The 23123-nt window shown below is 43.0% G+C and overlaps 1 protein-coding gene across 1 annotated transcript in view; it reads left to right on the forward strand.

Moving 5' to 3' along the window:
* LOC129696734 (coiled-coil domain-containing protein 102A-like) overlaps positions 1 to 23123 on the forward strand; it is a 466367-nt gene that overhangs the window by 296550 nt on the left and 146694 nt on the right. Inside the window, exon 8 of the mRNA XM_055634868.1 lies at positions 20595 to 20698. Coding sequence (XP_055490843.1) covers positions 20595 to 20698 — 104 coding nt within the window. The remainder of the gene's footprint in view (positions 1 to 20594; positions 20699 to 23123) is intronic.

Genomic DNA, 23123 nt, shown 5'->3' on the forward strand with positions numbered 1-23123 from the left:
AATAATAAATGACAGATCCACTCATCTTTCCTTATAAATGTACCCCTGTTGGTTTCAGACATATTTAGGCCACCAGTTTAAATGCTTCTGGTGCAAGGCTTATTCTCTACATTTTGCTATTTTAAAAATTCAAGCACCTACTTCCATTTAGCTCAAGTCTTAATTGTTGCCAGTGGGTGAACAATTAATATGAGACGGACACAACTAGCACAGTCGCATCACTTAACTCTAATTTATGTGTTAAATATCTGGATTCTAGCAAAGCCTCAGGTATTACAGAAAAAAAACTGGTGTTTTGTTGCACATGCGAGGACGAAAATTCATCTTCAGATGGGAATTCGAGAAAAATGTGGATGTTTGAGTGGGAAAATGACTGGTGTACCAGAATTGACTGGTGTACCAGATTTCGAGTTATGGAGTCATCCAGCTGAGAGCAGGCTTTTTGGCCTATTGTCTTTGCTCAGAGTGTCGTACCCATTTGTATTAATTCTATACGGAATGCAATTTATTCTCCCCATGTTCCCAGTAACTCCTACCTCATTTTACCACAATGGACCAATTTACAGAGACCAATTAAGCTATAAAATCCATACTTCTTCTGAAGTGCTGGGAAAGCAGAACCCTAGGTTCTATGTTTTCTGACTTTTACATCGTTCCCCTATCTCATGTGGGAAATTTACAAAGGTCTATTAACCCACATATCCACATGTCTTTGGGATGTGGGATTTTTAGCATCTTTGTTTGAAGCAGGTTATAAACTGTGCTGAGAAATAGGGCCCACGGCAATGTGTATTTACTTTATGTCATGCATGCGCAGCTTTGGCAGTCGAAAACATTGGTCTTCCAGCAATGCTGATTTGACAGTTCTCTTCCCACTTGGGTCTTGTGAATCAAACTAATTCACTGTATGAACTGCAGAAATCTGCTCTTTAGCAACAGGTGGAACACCTCCCTCCCACCAGCATTAGGCGAAGATATCTTCAAATAATAACATTTATTGCATTTGATTAGCAGATCCGGATGATTGATAGAATCATGTTTAGCTGTGTATCTGCATAAATACAAGACTTAATTGATGCAAGGGTACTATTTCTTTAAAATAATTGGAATTTAGTTGTGGTTGGGGGGGGGGGGGGGGGGGGTGGGCTTGAAAACATTTTAAAAATTACCAGCAGAGACAGGAAGAGCAGAGGGAATATGGTCCTGTCTAGGATGTTCGTCAGGGAGCGCTGTGTGAAGAATGACATGCACAAATGCATAAGATTCTAGAGGGAATTAGCCACTAAGTTTTGTTCACAAGGTGTGGGCTGAGCTCCAGCCATAGGCTGTGTCTGGACCACTTTGCATGTGCCAATGCTTGAGTCTTATATTTATGAATTTATACAGTCATAGGCCACAGTGCCATTCAATATTTGTTTCCTCGGGCTTATTTTGGGGAGCTATGGCAGATATAAGTTAGATTTTTCAGGCGAGCAAGGCTCTGAATACAAGGAGGGGAAATGATCCTCATCTAATGTAGAGAGCAACAGATCACATGCACTGCTCATTCAGTTACTCAAGCAGGGCTTCCTCATCGTCCAGGGCATTGTTATCAGAGCTGCACGTGAACTCTGACTGTACTGAAACAACAGGAACATTCACGTCCTGAATGCTGAATTAGTCCGCAACCTCTAGTGGGAACCAATGAAAGTGAACACAATACCCATAGGAGGCTCTGAGAATCATTGATTCTCGGGCAATCTACATTAGCAGCCTTACTTGGACATTAGGTCAGACACTAGAAACTCTGGAAATGCACCATGTTCCTGACTCAGTGCTCCAACAGTGAGCTCTGCAGAGTGCTTCCGATGCTCTGGGATTAAAGCAAAGATCCTGATATCTCGACTGATCAGAAAGTGTACTGCAGTGTACTCTCAAGAGAGAATCATTCACTTTGCGTTTGTTGTATGCTGCGGCATCTGTTATTATGTGGCCAAGATGTTGGCAAAGGGGCCACTGGGAGGAATGGAGAAGGAAAAGGGGGAGTATGAGGAAGTAGGAGGATGCTCAAGTTCAGGGGGAAAAATGTGAGGCAATTCCTGGACATATTGTATGGGCTTGGTTAGTCATCCTACCAGTTCACGTAAGACGATTGCAGCAGTCTATGTCCAGGAGAAGCACAACTAAGTGGCGTTTGTTCTTGGCCTGATGAATGGCACTTATATTCCTGCCATGCACTTATTTTATTTCCATTTGGAGAAAGTCGAATTATTTCCCCCACATCTCTTCATCAGCATCATCACAATTTAAATCCACCGTCAACATATTCTGCATTTACAACACAATACTTGAGCAAGGATTGATCAAAAAAAGAAGAAATATCTGATAATTTTCTGGAGGTTTAGGGTTGCTACCAAATACCAGGATACATGCTGAGGCCAAAATACATGTTCACCTTTTATAAACATAAGCGATTATCTCCAATTATTTTATAGTAATGTTTTTCATGTTAGAAAAAAAAATCACATTTTAGATTTATAAAAAGAATATGAGATTTATAAAACTCCTTTTGCCTTAAAAAAAACTAAATTCTTGCAGTATCACAAGACAAATGTACTAGGCCGAGCGCCCAATCCGGAAGAATTGCTCATAAAAAATCAAGATAAAATTAGCTTGAATTAAAATAAAAGCTGAATATTTAGCAGGCTTGGTAGCATCTGTAGACATGGAACTTCGCAAGTTGATAACCTTTTCCTGTTATTTGTAAACTCTGCCATTCCCCTCATTTAAGTCCCTCCAATTAGTAGAATATGTGAACATCTACAGTCATATTCCCTAAGGATCTTATGTGTTTCATAAAATTGTTCATCTTTCTGCTAAACTTCAAAGATTCCGGACCCAACCTGCCATTCCTTGTCACATCTTCCCATCCCCAACCCTTTCCGCCTTCTGCAAAGACTGCCCCCTCTACAACTGCTTGGCTCACTCATCTCTTTCCAGCCAAACCACCACCTTCTCGGGTACTTTTCCCTGCAACCTACTATACCACGTCCCTTACAACTATCCAGGGATAAGAGCAATCCTTCCAGATAGGAAAGAGGTTTACATGCATCTCCTCTAACCTCTTCTACAGCATTTGTTGATGCTGATGTGACCTCAAGTTCAAGTGAGTTTATTGTCATGTGTCCCTGATAGGACAATGAAATTCTTGCTTTGCTTCAGCACACAGAATATAGTAGGCATTTACTACAAAACAGATCAGTGTGTCCATATCCTTTATATTGGCATGACCAAAGCGTAAACTTGGCTACCATTTTGCTGAACACCTGCCTCGGTCTGCCAAGGCCTTCGAGATCTCATGGTTGCGAACCATTTTAACTTCTCTTCCCACTCCCATACTGACCTTTCTATTCTGGATCTCCTCCATTGCCAAAGTAGGACCGCATGCAAGCTGGAGAACAGCACCTCATGCTCCACTTTGGGTAGCTTATGATATGAACCTTGTAGTTTCTAATGTTAGGCTGCTAACCTACTAACAACCTCTTCCCTTCTCCCTTTTTTCCTCTTCAGTCTTTCCTGTGGCCCACCTAGATTCATACCCATTTGTCCCCTTCCCCCTCCTCTCGTTCTCTTCCACCTATATTCCTTCCTCTGGCTTCACAATTCGCAAATCTTCTATCCTTATCTCTATAATCTCGCACTTTTTGTCTTTTCTTCTCTGATCTTTGTCCAATCATTTGCCAGGGAGGTATAATGGCACAACGGCAGAGTTGCTGCCTGACAGCGCCAGAGACCCGGGTTCGATCCTGACTGCGCGTGCTGTCTGCACAGAGCGGTGGTATTTTCCCTTCAAATATGCAAATTTCATCAGAACTGTAAAATTGATCAGAAAGATGGAGGAACAGTACTGTAAGGGTGTATATCTGGAATCATGCACTGAAACAGAATCTCTGATGGGACACAATGTTCCAATGGTTTACAACATACCTATCTGGGAACGGCATTTGCTGTTAAAGACATACTCCTCTAGGTAACCAGGTATCGGTTAGGTGCATTGTAGCTGCCATGGAGGAGAGTGAGGCTGCAGTGGTAAGCGAGGGATTCCTTAGATTTGAACGGAGAGACCTGATGCTTTCATCGATGAGATAGAAACATAGAAATTAGGTGCAGGAGTAGGCCATTTGGCCCTTCGAACCTGCACCGCCATTCAATATGATCATGGCTGATCATCCAACTCAGTATCCCGTACCTGCCTTCTCTCCATACCCCCTGATCCCCTTAGCCACAAGGGCCACATCTAACTCCCTCTTAAATATAGCCAATGAACTGGCCTCAACTACCCTCTGTGGCAGAGAGTTCCAGAGATTCACCACTCTCTGTGTGAAAAAAGTTCTTCTCATCTCGGTTTTAAAGGATTTCCCCCTATCCTTAAGCTGTGACCCCTTGTCCTGGACTTCCCCAACATCGGGAACAATCTTCCTGCATCTAGCCTGTCCAACCCCTTAAGAATTTTGTAAGTTTCTATAAGATCCCCTCTCAATCTTCTAAATTCTAGAGAGTATAAACCAAGTCTATCCAGTCTTTCTTCATAAGACAGTCCTGACATCCCAGGAATCAGTCTGGTGAACCGTCTCTGCACTCCCTCTATGGCAATAATGTCCTTCCTCAGATTTGGAGACCAAAACTGTACGCAATACTCCAGGTGTGGTCTCACCAAGACCCTGTACATAGATAAATGGTAGGAGAGAGGCCAGTGTGCCAGGGAGGGGTTAGCTTACATAGCAGGGTCACTATGAAGAGTCTGGCAGGAAGTGGCTTCAGGTCCTCCATCTAGACATCTCACACATTTGAGTAGTGGAGAAACAAATTTCATGTCCTCTCTACCCACTACAAAGCAGTTGTGGAGAGCCATTTCCATCAATGTTTCAGGACTTTGTTCATCGATGTGTGACAACCAATGCAGGTGGTCCTCCACAGGAGGACATTAGGGATTAATAGTAAGATTAAACGAGAACTTATCAGTTTGAAGTTTGTTCGTCATTTTATGAGGAGTAATGATGAGGGATTACGTGAAGAACCCCGCTAGGACGCATGCGTGTCATTCTTCAAAGCAGCGGTGTGAAATCACAGATAACTAATGACTAAACATAGTAAGGTTAGAGAAGAGATACCAGTTGAGTATATGATCAAGGGTGGGAGCGGAGGGCACGTAATCCCTCAACGTTACTCCTCATAAAATAACGATCAAACTTCAAACTGGTAAGTTCTCGTTTAATCTTACTATTTTATTTCGGAGTCACGTGAGTGACTACGTGAAGATTTTAAAGCTCTGTGATTTCATGCCGTGTAAACGAGTCCATGCATCACATCTGCCTTGATTATGGGGAGAATAGTGTTAACATCATTAGACATCAATACGATATTGAAAAACCAATGATAAATATATTAACACCAAATTATAGCCCCTATTTATGGGGTAAAATTATATTACAGAACTTAAAATAGTTTCTGCAAATGTTCCAGGTTCAATGACTGGTTTGTTATAAAATCGTTGGATTGGATTTCTCCGTTGACCGTCCTGCTGTCTTGAGGATTTGGTCCATAGGAACATCCAACTTCATAGCTGCCGATGTAGCTGCAGCCCTGGTGGAGTGAGATTTAAAAATGCTAGTGTCTACTCCAGCCTTTATTAGGACCTGTTTTAGCCATCTCGAGATGGTCTGGACTGTCACTTTTTTGTGTGGTTGTTTATAGCTGATTAAAAATGACATTTCTTTGCCTCTGATGATCTTAGTATACTCCATATATAATAGTAAGTGTGTTACAATACAGAGACGATTATCTGTCAGGTAGGCCCAGAATTCTGTTTTTAAGCCTGCTGACCCCTGTCTGTTCTGTTTGACTAATTCATTGATGTGAAAAGTTAAATTTCCAGATGAAGTAGTCATGTTGTCCAGCCTTAGTTTCTGTAGCGACTGGACCCTTTGTGCCGTGACCAAGGCCATCAGCATGACTGTTTTCATAGTCAGTTTCTGTAAGGACAGAGCTGTTGCTGGAGACCAGTTTCTTAACATGGTCAGTACAATGCTCACATCCCATATTTGGGAGTACCTTGTTCTTGGGGGATTAACATTAAAAATGCCCCTCATGAGTTTGGTTACCAGGTGGTGTGTCCCAACAGAATGCCGCTCTGTTCCTTGCCACAGGTATGTTGACAGAGCACTTCTGGCGCAGTTGATGGCACTATAACTGAGCCCTCATCGTAATGGAGGCTTGCCAGGAATTCCAGAACAGACGGGATGTTCATAGATCTGTGGGTGATGTTATTGTTGTGACAGTACATTTCCCATTTCTTGATGTACACCAAGTACTGTTTTTTGGTGGACTATCTGTGGGCCGCTGAAATAATATCCACTGTTCGGTCCGTCAGTCCCAGGTGTAGTAGAGGTGCTTTCAAACTCTACAAATTGATAGGTTTATATAATTATGACATGGGTAACCTTCCCCTGTTGCGGGATGAATCAGTAAATTACGTCTATGATGGATGGTGATGCATGGTTCTAATACCATGTCGATTATCACTGGGAACCATGGTTGAGTAGGCCAATCGGGTACTATCAAAATACCAGACGCAGAGTCTTGCTGTATTTCCCTTAATACCCGACTGATGAGGCAGAAAGGTGGGAATGCATAAATAAACAATTTCCCCAAATGCAGCGAAATGCATCTGTTGCCGCTGCCCCAGGGTCTGATTCCCATGAAACATAATTTGATAGCTGGTGTGAGCCTGGATGCGAATAGGTCGATATCTGGCGTTCCATACCATGCTGTAATTTCAGCAAATACATTTTTATCCAACATCCATTCAGTGTTTTCATTGAATTTGCGTGCTCTGGTGTCTGCCACTAAATTTAGTTTACCTGGTAAGTAGGTAACTGATATCCAAATATCTCTCTGGATAAACTATTGCCAAATTGTGTTGGCCAGATTGTCACATGATGTCGATTTGTTTCCACCCATATGGTTGATATATGCTACCATGGTGGTGTTGTCAATTTGTAGTCTAACATGCTGGTGATTTAACCCAGAACAATATGACGTAAGGCAATGGAATGCACGTAACATTTCCAGGTAGTTTATGCCCAGTATTTGTAATAATGATGCCTCCTGTGCATTCCATCTCCCCCACAACTGGAGATGGAATTGGTAGCACTCCAACCAAGTGCACTGGCATCAGTTTGTAGTACCACAGACGGGTTGCTGATAATGATTGGATTGGAACAATGCCTAATGTTATCTTTCCACCATTTTAGTTCCATTATGGCCTCTGTAGGTAGCTTCATTGGTCCGTCAAAATGACCACCATAAATTTTTTGAGTGCTCGTATTTTAGCCCTCTGTAAATTTCGTTAATGTAAAGGTCCGAATTGTGTGGCTGGAAACGCAGCCACTATTATGCCAATTATTCTTGCTACCAGTCTGATGGATGGTTTAGAGATGTCAATGATTTTGCTGCAAGCCTCTATTAAGGCTGTAACCTTTTATTTCGCCAAAGTCACTGACATGTGAACTGAGTTAATGGTGAACCCCAGATAATCCATTGTGTTAAATAACATCTGTAGTCACCTCTTATGGGTACTGTATAGTAAGCATCTTTTAAATCGATGCTTGCCATGTAGTAACCTTTGGAAATCAATTGCTTAGCAGTAACAAAGGTTTCCATCTTGAAATGAATATATTGTACGAAAGTATTCAAATTAGTCAAATCTATGATGATGCGGCAACCACCATCTTTCTTGTTTAAGATAAAGATTTTGGACACGAGTTCCTGTGATTCGTGTTGGGTTTTCTCAATTACTCCTTTTTTATAAAGCCGCTGTAGTTCAGCATGTGCTTTTGATTTTCCTATGCCTGTAAGCACGAACATTCGGTTTGGTACATGCTGAACTGGAGGGTTATGTTTTTGTATAAATTCTATGGTATAACCCTATCCTGCTTAAAATATGTGTCGGTAGTTAACTTATTCCATGCATCCAGATAGAATTGTAATCTCCCACCAACCTCCATGCTCCCTTCAATTCGTAAGGAACCAGACCCACCTACCTCCATGGTTACCAGTGGTAGGTTTGTTACTTTTTCGGCATCCTCCGTGGATGTTGAGGCGCCGGTGTCTGGGTCTGTAGTTGGGTCGGTGTTGAGGGTTAGCGCATTTCCCAGGAAGGCCGGTCTGGGCCATGGCCTAAAAAAAGACCGATGTTGAGTGTACCTGGCCTTCGAGCTTTCACCAGTTTGGCTTGGCCGACTGGTGGTGCGTAGGGGTGCTGTTTCTGGCCGAAGTAGTTTTTAGACGTTGCTTTAATGAGCCCCAGGGTTTTAACCTCTTCGTCAAGTTCTTTTACCTGTTTGGATAAGTCACCTCCAAATAGTAATATTGGTGGTTTGGAGGTTCCAGGTTTGCACAGGCCTGCAAATTTGGGGTCTAAAGCCGGTTACCCCGCCAGGAGGATGGCACTCTTCCTAATGCCTTTTAACTCGTATTGGGAGTTGCAAAATAAAGCCAGTGCATCCTGGTGATCTTGTGTCATGTCTTTTTCGTTTATTGTGTGGGCGAAAGCCGTAATTCCCGCTGTTAGGACTTTCAGAACTTTCTGTTGTTTCAAGTCCCTGGCTCTGATTGAGGCTCCGACATGTTTTCAAATACACTGGTTGATACTGGGAACATTCAGTGTTTTGCAGTTCCCTGGTGGTAAGTGTCTTGCTGTGGTGTCCAATAATGCCTGTCCTTATAGCTGGTTGAATGACAAGTAGTCGGTAATTGCAGCTATTTTAGGTTTTAGGTTTTGGCCAGTTTGGTCGGGTTGAATGAACTGGGACACCATATCCAATAGGTTTTCTTGCACCCCATGCACACTAGCGGTATGTTCTGCACACCCCTCTTCAGGGTCAGCCCAGAATTGACCCCCTGTACTCCCCTCTGATGAGGGAGAAACACTGTGCAGCCCTACAAGAGGTACTGCTGTAGGACTTACTAGCTGCCCACTGTGACTAGTCTCCATCTCCCGGAGCCTGCCACTTTGGAGTATTTAGAAACATAGAAACATAGAAATTAGGTGCAGGAGTAGGCCATTCGGCCCTTCGAGCCTGCACCGCCATTCAATATGATCATGGCTGATCATCCAACTCAGTATCCCGTACCTGCCTTCTCTCCATACCCCCTGATCCCCTTAGCCACAAGGGCCACATCTAACTCCCTCTTAAATATAGCCAATGAACTGGCCTCAACTACCCTCTGTGGCAGAGAGTTCCAGAGATTCACCACTCTCTGCGTGAAAAAAGTTCTTCTCATCTCGGTTTTAAAGGATTTCCCCTTTATCCTTAAGAACCCTTTATCATTTGCTCCAACAGCCGCTCCAACTGGCTCCAATGCTCTCGGGCACTGACCTCTCGCGGCTGCTCCTGTTCCTCAAGCCGCTCCAACCGGCTCCAATGCTCACGCAACTACGCGGTTCTCCCCCGCCAGCTTTTTACAGCCTTCGTGGATCTGTCCATGCCTCTACCTGTAAAGTAAGTGGAAAGAACACAGAGTCTCCTTACCTGCTGTTCCCGGCTTTCAAATTCTGCCCCTGCTGTGACTCGTTGCAACGCGTGTAGCGATATAACACTCATGCGTCCTAGCGGGGTTCTTCACGTAGTCACTCACGTGACTCCGAAGTAAAATTCATGCCATCTGGAATGTTTCTTCTGATTATTGGTGAACTACATTGGCATTCAAGATTGTAGTATGGACGGCATTACTTGATCTGGATTGATAGGCCCGATTCTCGTTAGCAGGTTATGGTGAGTTCTATTGGCACTTTGTTTTAAATTTACTGATCCATCACCACTACACCAATACCATTAAAACCAATAGTGGAAACATTGGATAGACTTCACAGTATCTTGCAATTGCAACCATTTCCCATAAACAAAATATTGTTCAGCTGGATATTCTTTCCGTGAGCATTCCTCTAGTCAATATTCACATTGATCTCACTTTCGCATGGTCATCTCTAAATCTGCCTTTCCTTTTCTTGACTGCTGTTTCTACAACTCAGGGAATAGGTTAGCAACCAATTTATTTAAAAAAAAAACCCCAGAGGCTCCCACACTGTTTCCTGTGCGTGGCACGGTGGCGGAGTTGCCGCCTTACAGCGCTTGCAGCGCCCGAGACCCGTGTTCGATCCCGACTACCGTGCTGTCTGTACGGAGTTTGTCTTTACGTTCTCCCCGTGACCTGCTTGGGTTTTCTCCGAGATCTCCAGTTTCCATTCCACACTCCAGAGATGTACAGGTATGTAAGTAAATTAGCTTGGTAGTTGTAAAAATTGTCCCTAGTGTGTGTAGGACAGTGTTAATATGCGGCCATTGCGGGTCGCCGCGTATCCGGTGGGCTGAAGGGCCTATTTCACGCTGTATCTCCAAAACTAAAACTGAAATGAAAGCTTTTTCTATTCCCTCAGTTTCTCTGCACTACATATTTCTGATGACAATACTTTCCACACCAGTGCTTCTCTGATTATTCAAATATTCTTTCCGGATGAGGCAGCAATTTACTTGCACTTCTTCCAATTTAATATGTTGCATTCCTTTACACTGAAAAAGACCAAATGGTGATAGCATGACTGCTATGCAGAGCACCTCAATTTAGTCTGCAAGATATATCCCGGACTTCCATTTGCCTGTCACTTTCATTCTTCATCGCATTCTGACTCTGACCTCCCTTCGGCATTGCAATCTGTGCTCTACAATCCAATGTTTGAGAGAGAAGCAGCATCTCACTTCCCATCTGGGTATAGTGCAGACCTTAAACCTCCATTTCAAATTCAACCAATATCTGATAATTAAGCTTTTTATGTTAGTGGCAAATCTGTTCAAAAGAAAGATAAATCTGTAATGTGACCCCAGTCATTCTCACTCCACAGATGCTACTTCATCTGACGGGCATTTCCAGCATGCTCATTGATTTCAGATTTACAACTAGTGCTGTGTTCAAGATTTCACAGACCTTGCATTTAAAACAAATCTGTTCTCTGTCATCTCTCTTCCCTTCACCAGAAAAATCATCAGATGGCCTTCACCAGAAAAATCAGTTGGCAAGCCTCCATCACGCTTTTTCAGCTGGAACCAACGCCATCTGTGCTATCCACATTATCAGGAGACATTATCATGAAACCACCCTATCAAAGAATTGGCCACTCTTCTGCAATTTAAAATGTACTCCTTTTCTAGTTTCCTACATTTCTGATAAAAAAAGATGTGAAATGCCTTTTCTCTCTCCATAGATGCTGCTTGACTTGCTGAACAATCAATCAGATTTATTCATCACATGCACAATAAAGTGCAGTGAAACGAACATGCCAGCAGCGGTACAATTAAAAAGAACACACAATACACAACAAAACATTAACTGCATTTTCTGTTTTATTTGCTATTGGTCAATTTTTCTGTTCTTAGCCTATATAAGGACTAATTTGGAGAAACGAGGAAATGCAGATACTGGTTTTACTAAGGGCTAATTTGAATGGCTTTAAGACATTGAAGTGGTTTGTGTTTATCTAAACATTTGTTGGTGTTTGGTGGCAGATTGGGAAAGGGGGAGATGCAGCGAGACCTGGGTGTCATGGTACACCAGTCATTGAAGGTAGGCATGCAGGTGCAGCAGGCAGTAAAGAAAGCGAATGGTATGTTGGCTTTCATAGCAAGAGGATTTGAGTATAGGAGCAAGGAGGTTCTACTGCAGTTGTACAGGGTCTTGGTGAGACCACACCTGGAGTATTGCGTGCAGTTTTGGTCTCCAAATCTGAGGAAGGACATTATTGCCATAGAGGGAGTGCAGAGAAGGTTCACCAGACTGATTCCTGGGATGTCAGGACTGTCTTATGAAGAACGACTGGATAGACTTGGTTTATACTCTCTAGAATTTAGGAGATTGAGAGGGGATCTTATAGAAACTTACAAAATTCTTAAGGGGTTGGACAGGCTAGATGCAGGCAGATTGCACCGGATGTTGGGGAAGTCCAGGACAAGGGGTCACAGCTTAAGGACAAGGGGGATATCCTTTAAAACCGAGATGAGGAGAACTTTTTTTCACACAGAGAGTGGTGAATCTCTGGAACTCTCTGCCACAGAGGGTAGTTGAGGCCAGTTCATTGGCTATATTTAAGAGGGAGTTAGATGTGGCCCTTGTGGCCAAGGGGATCAGAGGGTATGGAGAGAAGGCAGGTACGGGATACTGAGTTGGATGATCAGCAATGATCATATTAAATGGCGGTGCAGGCTCGAAGGGCCGAATGGCCTACTCCTGCACCTAATTTCTATGTTTCCATGTTTACATCAGGCAGTGAGTGCAGAGGTGATTCCCCAGCTCTGGGGCAAAATGTATTAATAGACTGGAACCTGTACAAATCAATATCTTCGGAGAGGACCTATGGAGGCTTACAAAATGTTATCAGGATGGAAGGGAGTGGTAGTTGTATTTCAGTGTTTTCAAGAGCCATTTTAGAGCAAGCGTAGGAAAGAGTTTGTTTGTGACGAAGGTGACCAGCACTCAAAATGATACTTTAAACCTTGCATTTGTTTAAGAGCCAATTGAACAAGAATCTGGAATAATTAGTCTTCTGACTTACACTCCAGTTTACACTGTGCTATACCTGTAAGAACATTCTTTTAGTTTGATCGATTGGGAAAGAGTTATATTGGCATAGTTGAATTGTTTTTAAGATAAGATGCAAAACTGAAAGTTAGAGGAAGTAAGTAAAAAACTTCAGGATGATTAGCCTGATAATCTCATCAGGAATTATATAGTCATACACCTTTCAGCTCAAGTTGCCCACACTAACCAACATGTTCCATCTGCAGTAGTCCCACCTGCCTGCAATAGGCTCATATCCCTCTAAACCTATCCTATTGATGCACCTGTCTAAATGTTTCTTAAAATTTCCGTTAGTACCTGCGACAACTGCCTCCTCCAACTGTTCGTGCCATACACCCACCATCCTTTGTGTGAAAAAATTACTCCTCAGGTTCCTATTAAATCTTTCCCCGCTCACCTAGCTCTTGATTCTTCCACTCTGGGCAAAAGACTCTGTGCATTTACCTGATCTATTCCTCTCATGATTTTGTACACCTCTATAAGATAACCCATCATCCTCCTGTGTTCCAAGGAGTGGTCCTAGCCTGCTCAACCACTCCCTACAGCTCAGGCCCCTGAGTCCTTGATACATCCTCATAAATCTTCTCTGCACCCTTTCCAGTTGACAACATCTTTCCCATAACATGGTGGCTCGATCTCAACACATTACTCTAAATGTGGCCTCACCAACGTCTTAGGTAACTGCAACGTGACCTCCCAACTTCAATACTCAATGTGCCCAAACCCGTTTTGACTACACTCTGCTTGTGATGCCACTTTCAACAAACTATGTACCTGCACTCCAAGATCCGTCTGTGCCACAACCCTCCCCAGAGCTCTACCATTCACTGTGTAGGTCTGGCCCAATACAAGTCAAGTCAATTCAAGAGTTTATTGTCACGTGTCCCAAATAAGACAATTAAATTCTTGCTTGCTGCAGCACAACAGAATATTGTAAGCAAAAATACGGAACAGTTCAGTTCAATATACACATAAATAAGCAGATAATGTGCAATAGGCTGTTACAGTTCAGAGTCTGGTTGTTGGCGAGTTTAATAGCCTGATGGCTGTGGGGAAGCGGCTGTTCCTGAACCTGGATGTAACAGATTTCAGGCTCCTGTACCTTCTGCCCATTGGTAGCGGAGAGGTGAGTGTGTGGCCAGGATGGTGTGGGTCCTTGATGATGTTGGCTGCCTATTTGAGGCAGCGACTGCGATAGATCCCTTCAATGGTGGGGAGGTCAGAGCCGATGATGGACTGGGCAGTGGTTACAACTTTCTGCATTCTTTTCCGCTCCTGGATGCTCAGGTTGCTGAACCAAGCCACAATGCAACCAGTCAGCATGCTCACATCTGTGAACCCGTAGAAGTTCGAGAGAGTCCTCATACCGTCTCTCCGTAATCTTCTCAGGAAGTAGAGGCGCTGATTTGCTTTCTTTATAATTGCATCAGTGTGCTGGGAGCAGGAAAAATCTTCGGAAATATGCACGCCCAGGAATTTGAAGTTCTTGACCCTTTCCACCACCATTGATGTAAATGGGATTGTGGGTCCCTATCCTACTATTCCAAAGTCCACAATCAGTGGCGAGTGGAGTGCCGCAAGGCTCGGTGTTGGGGCTGCAACTGTTTACCATATATATTAATGATTTGGAAAAGGGAATTAGGAGCAACACTAGCAAGTTTGCGGATGACACAAAGCTGGGTGGCAATGTGAACTGTGAAGAGAATGTTAGGAGGTTGCAGGGTGACCTGGACAGGTTGAGTGAGTGGGCAGATGCATGGCAGATGCAGTATAATATAGATAAATGTGAGGTTATCCACTTTGGCCGCTAAAACAAGGGGGCAGATTATTATCTCAATGGGGTTAGGTTAGGTAAGGGGGAGGTGCACGGAGACCTGGGCGTCCTTGTACACCGGTCACTGAAAGTTGACGTGCAGGTACAGCAGGCAGTGAAGAAAGCTAATAGAATGTTGGCCTTCATAACAAGAGGATTCCAGTATAGGAGTAAAGAGGTTCTTCTGCAGTTGTATAGGGCTCTGGTAAGACCACATCTGGAGTATTGTGTTCAGTTTTGGTCTCCTAATTGAGGAAGGACATCCTTGTGATTGAGGCAGTGCAGCGTAGTTTCATGAGATTGATCCCTGGGATGGCGGGATTGTCATATGAGGAAAGATTGAAAAGAGTAGGCTTGTATTCACTGGAATTTAGAAAGATGAGGGGGGATCTAATAGAAACATAAAATTATAATAAGAGTGGACAAGCTAGATGCAGGAAAAATGTTCCCAAAGTTGGGTGAGTCCAGAACCAGGGTGCATATTCTTAGAATAAAGGGGAGGCCATTTAAGACTGAGGTGAGAAACATTTTCACCCAGAGAGTTGTGAATTTATGGAATTCCCTGCCACAGAGGGCAGTGGAGGTCAAATCACTGGATGGATTTAAGAAAGAGTTAGATAGAGCTCTAGGGGCTAGTGGAGTCAAGGGATATGGGGAGAAGGCAGGCACGGGTTATTGATTGGGGATGATCAGCCATGATCACAATGAATGGTGGTGCTGGCTCGAAGGGCCGAATGGCCTCCTGCACCTATTTTCTATGTTTCTATGTAATCAGTTCCTTGGTTTTGCTGGTGATGAGAGCCAGGTTATTGTGTTGGCACCATTTGGTCAATCGGTCGATCTCACTTCCATATTCTGACTCGTCCCCATCAGTGATACGTCCCACAACAGCGGTGTCGTCGGCAAACTTGATGATGGATTTCACACTTTGTCCGGCTACGCAGTCATGAGTATAGAGTGAGTACAGCAGGGGGCTGAGCACGCAGCCTTGAGGTGCTCCCGTGCTCATTGTTATCGAGGATGACACATTTCCACCAATATGAACAGACTGTTGTCTGTGGATGAGGAAGTCGAGGATCCAATTGCGGAGGGATGCGCAGAGACCCAGATCTGAGAGCTTGGTAACCAGCTTGGAGGGGATGATGGTATTAAATGCTGAGCTGTAATCAATGAATAATAGCCTGACATATGAGTTTTTGTTGTCCAAGTGGTCCAGAGCAGAGTGGAGTGCCAGTGAGATCGCATCCACCGTTGATCGGTTGTGGCAGTAAGCGAACTGCAGTGGGTCCAGGTTTTTGTCGAGGTAGGAGTTGATATGTGCTATGATCAACCTCTCAAAGCACTTCATCATCACAGACGTTAGTTCCACTGGTCGATAGTCATTGAGGCACGTCACCTTGCTCTTCTTGGGCACCGGTATTATTGATGCCCTTTTAAAGCAGGTGGGAACCACAGACCTCAGAAGTGAGAGGTTGAAAATGTCCGTAAAAACTCCAGCCAGTTGGTCCGCACAGGTTTTTAGAACACGACCGGGTATACCATCAGGTCCAGGCGCTTTCCCATGTTAGTCTTCCCAAAATGCAACACCTCACATCTCTCTGTATTAAATTCCATCAACCATTCATCAGCCCACCTGCCCAACCTATCACGATCCCGCTGCAATTTCTGACAACCATCGTCACTATCTACAATATCACCCATTGTTAAAATGATAGCGCCCCACCCAAGGTTCCCAGAGGTTGCAGGTGGTTGCTGGAGGTTGCAGGTAGTGGAAGCAGGTAGGGAGACTGACAAAAACCTCCAGGAACCTCCGGGAACCGCACGGAAACCTTGGATGAGGCGCAAAGTCTCCAGAGGTTTCCTAAATGGGCCAGGGGCATAACAAAATAGGAATAAGCACGATCAACATAATGCGGTTTTCAAGGATGTGTTAACCATATAACAATTACAGCACGGAAACAGGCCATCTCGACCCGGTCTAGTCCGATGCCGTAGTTAAACAGAGTAAATGCAAAGAAATGAGGCAGATATCTCAGATTCAATAAAATGGCACCTGAAATATTGCAACCCAAAACAGTAAAAAGGATAGGTTTAGTTAGTGAATGTAAAAGAGAAAGTAGGACTAATATGTCCTTTACCAAGTTAGCATGTTATTTCTATGGGAATGGCATAATGATCTGTAAGAAGTGCTTTGCTATTTAACTCTATATTTACAAATGACAAAACAACCGAGTAGTATATAACAAATCCTCAGATAATATAAATCTAGGTTGCAAAGTAAATTGCGAAAAGGACAGAAAGTATCTGCATAAGAATTGTGGAAATGTAAGGTTATTCACTTTGATAAGAAGGAATGAATACTGTCGCCTCTCCTGTTTTTTACTAATTGGTTTGCAATCTTATTGGGTTTGGCTTTTATTAAGATAACATGTATGGTTTCCATCTTATTTTGTTAGGTTCACAATGCCCACATTGCCTTCCTTGTTGATAATTACAGATTCCTAGCAAATGCAGTGTTTGTATTTCCCAGTTCCAGCAATATATTATACCTTGCTGCTCTGTTCCTGTTCATCTCCCCCTGTTTCCATATCCACCAGATGAAGCAGCTGAGATTAACAAGCCTTCACCACCTCACTCAGTTGGCACCACCACCATTTTGTCTCATTTATTCCCTTCCAATTTTCACCTCCTGCGGCCATTTCCTTGGCTCCTCCCTTCTCTTCAATTTGGTCAGTTGAGGCTGAGACTATCCCATCGTTTAAGAAACAGTTAGATGGGTACAAGGATAGGGCAGGTTTGGAAGGATGTGGACCAAGCTCAGGCAGGTGGGACTAGTCTAGCTGGGAACATTGAAAGAAGTAATATAACAGGAAAACATAGTAGTTGAAGAGGTATGTGATGGACCCACATTGCATTCTTCATGCTTATCGAAAGGAAAGGTGAATGGATAAATCCTAAATCTGTTAGTATGGTGGAGGTTTGAGATCAATCTTTGAGACATTGTAGATTAAATTCCATATACTGTTTATTTGCTCTGGTGAAGAAGAATTGTTTTTGTATTATATCCCAATAATTGCATGCGATTACTTGGGATCTAATACAAAAAAAAATCCCGAGCTTACTGGTCTGTGTCATTGTTAGTACTGCTCACTGCTCTCCTTTTATTCTGATGAGCTGGTGCCTAATGCCACTGATGTGCACTTGTGTACAAGAAGTCTAGGTAACACAATGTCATTCTTTTTTACATACCTGACTGAGCTCCAGTGACATTTTTAAAGGATATGACACCAGAGTAGTGTTGCCAGTTGATGGCATCCTGCCATGCAGTTGGTTACATGTAGAGCAAGTACCGTTCCAGGAGAGAGTGTGTATGCGGTAAGGGTTTACTCGAGGGAAGGGACTGTTTTTTTTGGCTGATGATTTCCTCTTCAGTATTCCTTCTAATTGATGGGTCGGTATCGCACTCTAATGGTGTTTAAGAGGTAAATAAACGCACGGTGTAGCTTCAACACAGGTTCACAGCTTTCTTTATACCCATTGGATCTGTTTTAAACCTCAGGGCTGAAAAGACTAGGCTTGCATTCACTGGAGTGAAAAGACTAGGCTTGTATTCACTGGAGTTTAGAAGGATGAGGGGGAAATCTTAGAGAAACATATACAATTATAAAAGGACTGGACAAGCTAGATGCAGGAAAAATGGATACATGGATAGGACAATGTTGGGCGAGTCCAGAACCAGGGGCCACAGTCTTAGAATAAAGGGGAGGTCATTTAAGACTGAGGTGAGAAAAAACTTTTTCACCCAGAGAGTTGTGAATTTATGGAATTCCCAGCCACAGAGGGAAGTGGAGGCCAAGTCACTGGATGGGTTTAAGAGAGAGTTAGAAAGAGCTCTAGGGGCTAGTGGAGTCAAGGGATATGGGGAGTAGGCAGGCACGGGTTATTGATAGGGGATGATCAGTCATGATCACAATGAATGCCAGTGCTGGCTCAAAGGGCCGAATGGTCTCCTCCTGCACCTATTTTCTATGTTTCTAAGTTTCTATGACTCTACACAGCAAGTGCTTACCAGCATATATATTATTGTCCACAGAGATGTGCCTTAATGTGATTTATCTTATTGTGTTCTGTGCTTCTGAATAAAAGCAGTTTCTGTTCACCTGTTCATGACACCATTGTCATTTTAGTTCAGTTTTGCAGCATTTGAATGCCAAAATGCTGAATGCTATAATTAGTTCAGTGATTTAGATGACCCAGCTAACATGAATTGAACACGATTGAAACTTATTTATAATATTATTCTGAACTATGCATAAAATAAGTTCATGTAGCTGGGTTTATTTTGCATTGTTAATGACCCAAAGCATGACGATAATGAGGGTATGGTATGCACACCCCTATTAGAGTGTAAATTACACTGTAATATAATGCCCCTGTCCCACTTAGGAAACCTGAACGGAAACCTCTGGAGACTCTGCGCCCCACCCAAGGTTTCCGTGAGGTTCCCGGAGGTTTTTTGTCAGTCTCCCTAATGGTCGTAAGTGGTTTCCGCTTCTTCTATATTCCGGCGATTATTTCAAAACATTCAAAACCGGCCTCGACTAAAAATAGGTTGCCGTTTTAAAAAATCGGTACTTTTTTAGATGAATCCGGTTGCGATGCTAATTAAAGGTGGTTGCCGCAGGTTGCAGGTAGTGGAAGGTAAGACCTCCTTGGTGGAATAAAACTGGGTGAAAAAAAGGTTAATATTAACATAAGCATGTGACCTCTGTCACTCCTTAGTGTGCTCAATCATAGTTGCAGAGTTTGCAAAAGCCTCCCAGGTGTTTTTTTTTAAATCATTCTGAACCATGAGTGCAGAGAAGGAACTAGTTAGGTGGATGTTACTAAAAGTACATCTACTGCTGTCATGATTCAGAATGATTTAAAAAAAAAACCTGGGAGGCTTTTGCAAAGACTAAGCTAGTCCCTGGAGGTGCACACGGATTATGCCAGGGCTTACGTGCTATAACAGGTTTCAAAGTGAAGTTGGGCAGTATTGCTGGCAACAATGCATCCCTCCCCAAATTAGCTCAATGCATTCTGTGCTTGCTTTGAATAGAGTGGCAATGGAATGATATTGTCCTTGTATCCACAGTCACTGTGTTTCATTTGCCACCTCTTTGCCCACTGTCTCAGCCAGTCCAAGTCCTTCTGCAGCCTCCCTGCTTCCACAACACTACCTGCCTATACCTATCTTGGTATCATCCACAAACCTGGTCACAAAGCCATCATTGCCATCATCAATGTATTAACATACAAGGTGAAATGTAGCAGACCCAACTGTAGATGCCATGTGCATGTACCTTTAATATAGTGACCTCACCACTACTAACCACTCCCCATATCAGAAGTATAACTGCAACCTCCCCACCCATTGATCCCTCTCTAGCTCTGGTGACAGACCACGTACAGCTAGGGCAGCAACGGTTATGTGATATCAATAAAAGTAGTAAAGACACAGTGTGTTCATGACTCCACTTTACACCAACATCGACTTCTGCGGGATACCACTAGTCACACCCGCAGGCAACCTGAAAAGGCCCCCTTTGTTCCCATTCATTGTCTTCACCATATTCTCCCCTTAATCCATCAGTCTGAAGAAGGATCCTGACCCAAAACATGGTCTGTTCATTTCCCTCCATAGATGCTGCCTGACCTGCTGAGACCCACTAGCACCTTGTTATCTATTGTTAAATTATTGTTTGCTCATTCAGAAATGGACAACAATTTGTTCCTTTGCATAAACTACACTAAGTTATGGGAGGTTAGTGCAGCTACATTAAGCATTGATGAAAGTTAATGCTGATGCATTATAAGTTACAGGAACCAGTGCTGAACCCTGTGTTTTATACGTGCTATGTTCACATTTTGATTATATTTAGTCAAGATGAGAATACCAATTTGGATTTCCAGCAGATAATCTCCACTTTTTACAATACATACATTCACAATTCAATTAACCATGGCCTGTACCTCATTTCCAAGTATATATGTGCCCTTAAGACTGGGAAATGTATAATGTATGGACCAACGCTGATTATGATTATCCTTTTTATTTATGTTATTTTAGTTGGACGAGTCACTGAACCAGATCAGGAAACTGCAGCGTTCCTTGGACGAACAGACAGAACTGAATGACAATCTTCAAGTCCAGTTTGATCACTTGCAGACAAGGTAGGACACGGAGAGAGGAGAAGGAAATGTGTATTTTGGTTTATAGGACTCATCAAACTGATTACTTCCACAAGACAGAAATGTTTGTGGAGAAGAGATAACTCTCAATAACATTAATTGTTGTCATCAATAAAACCTGTTGGATGACATTATCAACAGAGTGATATGCAAATAATATAATGATGTAGTTTAATTTACTTATGTCACGAGTACCGAGGTACAGTGAAAAGCTTTTGTTTGTGTGCTTTCCAGTCATGGTGTATGGATGAAGGCCTGTTTCAAGCTTAGTAAGTAATTAACATTCCCTGTACAATCTCCAATATGTTCTCAGCAAGTATGTGTCATTTTAAGTATTTTGTTGTATTTTAAATGTGTACCTGGAATCACATACCAGAAGACAAATGTAGGTCCCTTACAATCAGAGACAGGTGAAATTATAATGGGAAACAAGGAAATAGCAGAAAAGTTAAACAAGTACTTTGGCTCTGTCTTCACTTAGGAACACAAACAATCTCCCAGAAATAATAGGAGACTGAGGATCTAGTGGGAAGGAGGAACTGAAGGGAATCCACGTTAGTCAGGAAATGGTGCTAAGTAAACTGTTGGGACTGAAGGCAGATACATCCCCAGGGCCTGATGGTCTGCATCCCAGAGTACTCTAGGAGGTGGCACTAGAAATCGTGGATGCATTGGTGATTATTTTCCAATGTTCTCTCGACTGTGGATCAGTTTGTGTACACTGGAGGGTAACCCCATTTTTTTAAGAAAGGAGGGAGAGAGAAAACCGGGGAATTATAGACCAGTTAGCTTTACATCGGCCATGGGGAAGATGCTGCAGTCGGTTGTTAAAGATGTTATAGCAGCAGATTTGGAAAGCAGTGACAGGATCGGTCAAAGTCAGCATGGACTTATGAAGGGAAAATCATGCTTGACTAATCTTCTGGAATTTTTTGAGGATGTAACAAGTAGGATGGATAAGAGAGAGCCAGTGGATGTGGTGTATCTGGACTTTCAAAAAGCCTTTGGCAAGGTCCCACACAAGATTAGTGTGCAAAATTAGAGCACGTGGTATTGGGGGTAGGGTATTGACATGGATAGAGAACTGGTTGGCACACAGGATGCAAAGAGTAGGCATTAACGGGTCCTTTTCAGAATGGCAGACAGTGACTAGTGGGGTGCCACAAGGCTCGGTGCTGGGACCCCGGTTATTTACAATATATATTAACGATTTAGATGAGGGAATTAAATGTGACATCTCCAAGTTTGCGGCTGACACAAAGCTGGGTGGGAGTATGAGCTGCGATGAGGATTCTATGAGGCTGCATGGTGACTTGGATAGGTTGGGTGAGTGGGCAAATGTATGGCAGATGCAGTATAATGTGGATAAATGTGAGGTAATCCACTTTGGTGGCAAGAACAGGAAGGCAGATTATTATCTGAATAGTGTCCGATTAGGAAAAGAGGAGGTGTAATGAGACGTGGGTGTGCCTGTACATCAGTCACTGAAAGTAAGCATGCAGGTACAGCAGACAATGAGAAAGCTAATGGCATGTTGGTCTTAATTGCGAGAGCATTTGAGTGTAGGAGCAAGGAGATCCTACTGCAGTTGTACTGGGCCCTGGTGAGACCACACCTGGAGTATCATGTGCAATTTTGGTCTCCTAATTTGAGGGGTGGACATTATTGCTATTGAGGGAATGCAGCATAGGTTCACCAGGTTAATTCCCGGGATGGCAGGACTGACATATGATGAAAGAATGGGTCGACTGGGCTTGTATTCACTGGAATTTAGGAGGATAAGAGGAGATCTTATAGAAACATATAACACTCTTAAAGGATTGGGCAGGCTAGAATAGGTAACAGTTTTAGAATAAGTAGGCTATTTTGGACTGAGATGAAGAAAAACTTCTTCACTCAGAGAGTTGTGAATCTGTGGAATTTTCTGCCACAGAAGGCAGTGGAAGCCAATTCTCTGGATGTTTTCAAGAGAGATTTAGGTGTTAGGGCTAAAGGAATCAAAGGAAATGGGGAAAAAGCAGGAACGCGGTAATGATTTTAGATGATCAGCCATGATCATATTGAATGGTGGTGCTGGCTCAAAGGGCCGAATGGCGAACTCCTGCATCTATTTTTCTATGTTTCTATGTTACTGATCACAGTCATCTCAGTCTGAGCAGCCTTTCATTACAGGAAGAACATGATGTAGGTGCATTTTCTCACTATGTGTGGGTCAGGTGGAGGTTTGAATCATAGACCACAAAACTAGAGCCAAACAAAAACTGCTAAATGGGCATCATTTCAATAAAATATTCTGTCAAGTAACTTTCAACAAAAGAAACTTCAGCGTACAAAGTACTTTAATCTTTAGTCCCCATGGCTATAACTATTTAACATGTGAGGATTGTTATGGCACTCCTTAAGAAAC

This window comes from Leucoraja erinacea, chromosome 4 (genome assembly GCF_028641065.1).
Source record: "Leucoraja erinacea ecotype New England chromosome 4, Leri_hhj_1, whole genome shotgun sequence".
Lineage (NCBI taxonomy): Eukaryota > Metazoa > Chordata > Chondrichthyes > Rajiformes > Rajidae > Leucoraja > Leucoraja erinaceus.